Raw genomic sequence first — 8121 nt, forward strand, 5'->3', positions numbered from 1 at the left:
AAGTTTGAAGCGAGTGCGCTAACCATATGATATTTGAAATCATACGTTGAAGCACTGAAATATTTGGGCAAACACTTTTCATGGAAACACTTTCTGGTTATAATAGATGAAAGCTGTAACACACATCTATTCATGTGTTAATGCCCAGAGATGGTTTAATATATTGTTTTTGACAATGATATTTTGTAGAAAATTCGAACATCTTTCCAAAGCCTGTACACGCTATGAATTTGTAAACAGTGAGCCGTTTGGAAACCATTCAATTTAATTTATACACAGGCCATTTATTTCAAGTTCAAAGGTAGTTGGATAACAAAAAGTAAGGCATGGTAAAATGGAAAAAAAGCAACTGATCATTTACTCATTAACTCATTTTACTCGCCATGGGCTCGCTTACAAACATTTTTCCTGAACTCGATGAAAAATTATATAATTTGAATGACGACTCGTGAAATATCCTGAATATCTATGTACGGCGTCAATTGAAGGAAATACCAAGAGAGAAACAATAGGAAGCGGGTTTAACCCAGATGTACGATGAAGTGGAAAAGTATTTATTGATGCAAGTTCAAGTGCATCTTTGCGTGCTCGCCAATTTAAATGGATTTTTTAATAGAATGATGAAACTCTTAGTTCACATGGGTTATATACTCTCTGTCATTATTATGTGGAAAACCTTAATTAAAAGCTTAAACCAATTTTGAACAAAATATCAAATGTTTAAAATGGACGCTAAATACTGCTGTTAAATACGTTTATAGGTTTGAAACATTTAAGTGAAATTGAAAGCAAGCCCAAGAATCTTAAATAATAATTGGTAATGAACCGATGGGCATTGGTTATTATAGATAACTAAGCATAAAAGGAAATAGGTTGATATCGTCCGTCCTCAGCAAATAATAGGTTTCTTTCAATTAACTTTACACTAGCAATAAACTTGCGAGATGAAAGCAATGTGCAAATATCCTAGTGCAAATAGGTTCATCAGTGACTGTTATGATCCTAGCTTATTGTATTAAAATATCACCAATTAACATTACATTTTCATTCATTTATTTCCCCCACCGAAGGGTGAAGGAGATATAGTAATGATGTGTGTGTGTGTGTGTGTGTGTACGTGTGTGCGTGTGATTCCATCCGCGCAATTTTGTCCGAAGAAAAAACTATTGATAAGGCTTTAAAGAACTGATTTCCAACCTTATTTACAGTTATATCTTATTGAGGAGAATTGCAGAACCATAGAACCATAGCTCAATGTGCAGTATCTTTTAGACTTTGCCCTTTGTAAATGTTCTTACTTACATTTTGTCCGGAGTATAACTTGAAAATGTGTATTGGTATTGCACAATACAAAGGTATTGCCTCAAAGTTCATAAACGTCAAGAAGATCTCATTGAGATGAAAAGCAGTGCACAAGAACGATACTTGTGGATGTAGTATTGTTTGAGTAAATGCCCTTTGTTTGATTGCAATCCTTTGCCGTAAGGCGAAGTTCATACTGTTCATAATTTTGCGAGCGATATGCTCTTGTTGATTATTACATTTACGTCAAATAATAATTCTAAAAACCTAAGAAAACCTACATCTCTATGAACTTTAGTATATTTATCTAATACTAAATAAAAGTTAATGTTGTATGGAAGTGTTTCATCTTTCTTTTCGGACATCTTTATACACATATGAAGTTACCTTTTATATAAAATGATTGCATATGGATGAATGTCGTTTCAGATCTAAGCACATCAGACGTCCCGGAACTACCACCACGTTGTCCCTTGATCTGTACAATTAAACGAAAACGTACGTTATTTTGTGAGTTTGTACGCTATATAAAGTGTTACCATGAACTAGCAATGTTCAACCATATTGAGAATGTAGTGGTCAGAATGATGCACATTTGTACAGTATCTGACTTTAAACTGAATAGTGATACATCACAGACATGACACTTATATATAATTACCTTCAGGCTCCTGTCGGCACATCAAGGCAATCAGCACATATACAGCGGAAAACGTATGTACTGTTCATGTTCTATAAGGATTCGTCTTTTTGTAAATATTTCTGTACAGAATACTGTCAAGCTAAACTAACTAAAATAACAGTGGCTGGAATTTGGGAAAATAAATGTTGTTATTGGTGAAAAATGTTGTGGCCATCCCCAAAGTTATTGTTCATTATTCCATCCACGCTATAATATTTTTCAACTACATGTATGTAATATAAAATGTTGAACTGGTATTTATAAATTGTGGAAACAAGTCATTCCAAGACCCGTAGATAGTATATTGTTTGAGCACTCAATTCGGTGCAAAATACTCAAAGCAAATAACAACGGTATCAACTAATCAAGAAGTTATTTATCTTCACGAATATTTTTATTGTAGCCACAGGAACTTTCGCATGCTATCGGAGACGTGTTTGAAATCAAAGAGTTGTACCCGACTTGGTTCTGGGCTAAATCCATTGACAGCTCATCTGCTGGAATTGTGTTTAGAGTGAATGGTGGGTAAACAAAAACATTTGACCAATATTTGAGCAGGTTAAGGGCTTGTTTAAGGATAAATGCTCTTAAATCTCGGATATCCTCATTATGTTAGTATGATTTTGTATATGGTTTCTGAGGGATGAATTCTAACTGGATAATTTTATTTTATTTAGTCTCGAGTTTATACTTATTATTAGAAAACGATTGTGAAGTTATTAAAACATTAAATTAATCACTCTTTAGCAATGTTATGCGTAATTGTGGTGTTGTGGTTTAGTATTTAGTCCCTACATGATTATGTACCCAATATCTAAATAAAATGAATTAAACATGATCAAGAGAGTAATGGAACTCGGATACTATCAGTTTGCATCTGCCAATTTTTCAGTGCATAAAAGTCCAATATTTAAGCTAGAAATGTGAGTTTAATTTGCATCAAACGATATTCCGGCTATGCATATGTGCAGTTTTAGAGTTATTTATAAGAACAATTTAATCATTTATTTCATCACACTGTTAATGAAAAGGGCCGATTTTAAATAAAATAGCCTAATGATTGATAAAACCTTTCATAGACATTCTAACTTTATGACACAGAATGTATTAACTGTGTTTCAGTTGTCTACCTGCAAGCGCCCTCACCAAAAAATCCAGAAAATAGGGTCGGAGAAGCACCCATCTATTACAAAGAGTTTGATGATGAAGATATATCGCCAGAAAGTAATACAGTGGTTGAAGGTATGATGAAAGTGAAGCAAATTGTATGTATAAAGTATATGTGTATATTGAAAACCTTTCTCGGTTGTAAGTCGCGTTGATTATAAGTTAAGGGCGACAGTGAAAAAAGTGGGCCGGGAAGGCCAAAAAATAATACGTTTCAAAAGTTCATTCTTGATTTAGTTTTGAGGAGTAAAATATTCATCCTATGCAACATGTTGTGGATTATAAGGAATTTACCACGTTAAGAAGATTTTATCATATTTTGAACCAAAGAACTTTTTTTCGGAAAATTCTGTCAAAAATGTAACTATTTTTGTGTAAAATTATCACAGACTACCTAATCAACAATGTCTTGAGAGTAATTGATGCTAATTTTTCAAATAAAAACTATTTTCAATAAAATAATGAAAAATAGTGGAATAAATTCATTTTCTGGTTCCAAAAATGCAAATACTTTCTTAAAATAACTGCAATCACCACAAAGTCTAAAGAAAATTTTGATTGTGTAATACTGATAATTTTGACACAAGCACATGTTCAGTTTGTATTAAGACATTTCCAGATGCTTTTTGATAAGAAATCGGATTAAATCTTCTTTGATGAAATTTGCTCAACTCCTTATGACAGCTACATATGTTGCAACGGATATATGTAGTATGCTTGCTAAATATTGAAGCTCAGTACTAAATAAAACATATTTTTTAAAACATATTATGTTTTGGTCCTTCAAACGTCGTATGCATTGTGGAAAGCCCTTAAGAAAGATTGAAATAGATGTCATTATTTTTATTTAAAATAGCATGCAAATAAAGTTAAGAAACACATATTTTTACATTTAAAAACCAATTATTTCTGAAATATATGTTTCAGTGTGCAATGAGACCCGGGTTCCTATACGGAAAAATTATGAGAACATTGCGCTGGACTGTGAGAAGAAAACGTGGTACACTGCTATCAATTCATTGTTTCCATGGAACCTCGGATAAAGCAGGCAATTGTATTAATGTGTAACAATAAATGAACAATTTTAACGAATTTTTATATGTGATTTGAATCATTCCTTTGATATGTTTACTAGTGCGTTTTGGAAGTGACCCTGTTAAACGTTTATATACAGAGCTGACATCAATAAATTAAAAACTACAGGTAACAGCCCGGTAGTTAAACATTCAAATATAAACTCATCTGAAAATGTTGAAAACTGTTACGAACACGTTAAATACCTGATTAAGCTACATTTACAACTTAACACAAGATTCAAGCTTAACACAGACGACATGGCCTTCGAGTGTGCGCGTCGTCAATGCGCTAAGGCGGCAGGGAAAACCCGCCCCATTGTTGTTAAATTTCATAACTACAGTTCAAGAGATGCGGTGCGAGTGAAGTCGCTAGAGAGCGACGATTAAAACCGCAGCTTGCTGGATCGGAGTACAATCACCACAGGAAAATCGCGACGCATAGAAAGCGTTCCAAAAGAGGCTGAGGATCGAGGAAAGACAGCGAAAGTCATAGGGAACAAACTGAACATAACCCGAACTCTTACCAAAAAGTTTGTTAACTGTAAACTTTGTGACCAAGCAAAGGTAGTGCCCAGGATAGTCAATAGGGGTCAGACTTAAGACTCTCATCCTGGAATATATATGGCATTTTCAGAAAAATCTTAAATACTGACTTTATAGTTTATATAGTTTACTGTAATGACAATCAGCTGTCAGATTATGTTTATATTTCAGCTCGTGTTTCTAGAGATCACGTGCTCGATACATATGGTATACGCCTGATTGAACTCTGCCAATCCACTTCATATATCATTGGTAATGGTCGACTACTAAGCTATCACGGTCTTGGTGATTATACATTTCATCAAATGAATGGATCGAGTTATGTAGATTATTTAGAATTAAAACCACAAGATATCAATTAAATCTCAATCTTTCAAATTTTGGAACCAAATGTTTTTTTCAGATAATTCAGGGTTATTGTTTTAATTTTTGATATAAAAGTGATACCAGACCATATAAAACATACATGATATAGAAGTTGCAACGATAATATTAGACTTTTTTTTTAAATGATATCCATTGAAAATTGAGGAATTAAAAAATCGATATCTCCACATAGTGAACAAATACCAATGCTAACAGATCAAATAAATTTCGACAGTGCCATAATTCAATAGGGCTGATTGCGCGAGCAAAGATTCCGTTAATGATATGTTATTTTTCTTTACAAACGATACATAGTGTAGCAGACCCATTGATTTGAAAATGATTTGTTTTATATAGATGAAGTTTATTTTGAAACTATACAGATCATATTAAAGGTTGGTTTGACATGACTACATTATTGCACGAAACTTGTATTATGAAGCAGTTAGAATCTTTAATATCGATAAATCAGATGCTAACAGAGAATTTAATGTAATCGAAAAACTTGTTAAAAAATATTGTCAGTCAAAAGAAGAATATTGATTGCAAAAAGAGAATGTTTGCACGTTCGGGCTATTATCCCGAGCAATAAACGGAAGGTATCACAATCCTCCTTCATAAAAGGTTCAGAATAGGATGGAAATAATAACAGGGGAAGTACTGTTAATAAAAAATATTTACTACTGTTATAAATAACCATGTTGACTTTTTGTATAAAAAACATGATATTATCTCGGATGCCCAATTCGGATTTCGAAAGGGGCGCTCTACAACAGATGCTGTATATATACTGTTATCCCTGATATAGAAATATTTATTTAAAAATAAAAGACTGTATTTTTTTGTTTATAGTAATGACGGAAGCTTTTGATACTATTTATAGAAATGCATTACGGCTATAAATGTATAAATGTGGAATGCAAGGAAAAATCACTTATAATTGTTTCGTGAATCAATAAAAAAAGTAAAATCATGTGTAAAATCATTGTCATCACATTCTGATTATTGTAGTTATGCTGTAGGCTTACGACAAGGGCATTTTACGTCCCTTATATTGTCCATATTCGTAGAAGATATCGAGTTATATTTGCAAAGTCATATTTATTCAGAATTACAAATAGATAATATTGTATTGATTTTTTTTATTATTTGCCGATGACACGTCCATTGTAGGTACATCTCCAGATGAAATTAAAACCCATTTGGATAATTTAGCAAACTTCTGCAAAACTTGGGGAAAAAATGTTAATATTGATATATCCAAAAGTATGGTGTTTCGTAAGAGAGGCAGATTATTGCCCAACGAAAGATGGACTAATTATGGCCTTGATATACAGGTTGTTAACAACTTTAATTATCTGGTTGTTGTGATTAATTACTCTGGAAATTTGGCCTTAACCAGGAACACTTGATCTGTAAAGCCCTAAATGCGATGAATGTTTTTATTTTGTAAATGTCAAGAGTATGACTTAAATCTAAAATACTGTGTCAGTTATTTAAATAATTTGATGGTTCAATCTTAAATTATTCAGCGGAGCTTTGGGGACCCATCAATTTTAGGAGTTAGAGAGAATCTATCTGAAGTTTTGTAAAAGATTATTAAGAGTCAAAACCAACACTTGAAATGCGACTGTTTATGGCAAATTAGAATGATACCCGTTATATGTTTCAAGATATGTGTGTATATTATCATAGTGGTTTAAGGTTGCTACCACTTATAACATTATTATTAAAACTGTTCATTCGCAAGCTAAGTATGATTGTGGTAAAGGTCGTCGTTATTTGGTGTGTATCATTAGTAAGATATTAAACGAATTTGGTTTTAGTTATGTTTATGATGATATTCACAAAATTGATGTTAATACATTCATGACAGTTTTCATATGTAGAATATACGATGCGTTTAAACAAGATTGGTATGATACCTTAGACATACCAAAGGACATTGGTAGCTATGTATAGACAGTTAAAGACTAGTCTTAAATATGAAAGTTATCCGGACATTTTGCCCAAAAGTTTACGATTTTTCTTTTGTATACTTAGACTGTCTTTGCAGCCTCTTCATATTCAAACCGGTAGTAATGCTAGAAATAATAATGTACGAAATCAAAGATATTGTCTATGTTGTAAATCCAACTATATTGAAGATTATTCTCAGTTTGTCTGTGCGTGTCCGTCATTGAATACATTTGAAATATTGGAAATAAATATATTAAGAAATTCTATTATTTAAGATCGTCTGTATTTAAATATTTACAATTTGAGAAATCAAAAACCAGAACTGAGATTATTAAACTATGTCCGTTTTAAAAGACTTTCTAAAAGTAAGATCCTCTATAATTGATGTTAGAATTTATTATGGTAAAATTTGTAGATTTAGATAAATTATAACAATTACATTAGTTAACCAATAAGTTGTTACGTATTACCTTTTTGTGTTATTTCTTGCTTGTATACTCGTTTGTACCACATTATTTTTTACTATAGATTCACGACGACATTGATAATTATAAGCAGTGTTCAAGTTGAAATAAATTGTCTGTCTGTATGTCTGCCTGTCTGTCTGATCATATTACAAATTCATTCATACAGATACTTCACGATTCAGCTGCGTGTATGTCTGTTGAACGAACAGTTAAAACGGTCAAGATTTCACATATTAATAAAAAGCCGTAGTTTAATGCTGTATACTAAAATGTAAGATTTCAAGAAGGCTAGAAATAAATATGTACGTAATAAAACTTGTGCAAATTTCCGTTGTGAGTATATTGCAGCGAAGACTTACTATGTACACTGAGATTAAACGCGTAAATAAAAATAAATATAGAATAAAAGAAAAAAAGATGTTTTAGCAAACCTTAGCGACTCAAAACCAAAAGACGTCTGGAAAAATTAAAGAAACAGTAATAAAAACGTGTCCAACCTGCTGGAAATTTCGAGGTTGAATAATTATACGATTCTTTTAAAACAGTATACAGTACCACC

At 32.2% G+C, this 8121-nt stretch overlaps 1 protein-coding gene across 2 annotated transcripts in view; it reads left to right on the forward strand.

Moving 5' to 3' along the window:
* LOC128210005 (uncharacterized) overlaps window positions 1-7877 on the forward strand; it is a 44850-nt gene extending 36973 nt beyond the window's left edge. For both annotated transcript variants that reach the window (XM_052914297.1, XM_052914298.1), the window contains exons 12-16: window positions 1732-1800; window positions 1970-2016; window positions 2388-2505; window positions 3107-3226; window positions 4079-7877. In XM_052914297.1, the coding sequence (XP_052770257.1) occupies window positions 1732-1800; window positions 1970-2016; window positions 2388-2505; window positions 3107-3226; window positions 4079-4194 (470 nt within the window). In that variant the 3' untranslated portion in view covers window positions 4195-7877. The remainder of the gene's footprint in view (window positions 1-1731; window positions 1801-1969; window positions 2017-2387; window positions 2506-3106; window positions 3227-4078) is intronic.
* Window positions 7878-8121: the final 244 nt, after the last annotated feature.

This window comes from Mya arenaria, chromosome 11 (assembly GCF_026914265.1).
Source record: "Mya arenaria isolate MELC-2E11 chromosome 11, ASM2691426v1".
NCBI classification, from domain to species: Eukaryota; Metazoa; Mollusca; class Bivalvia; order Myida; family Myidae; genus Mya; species Mya arenaria.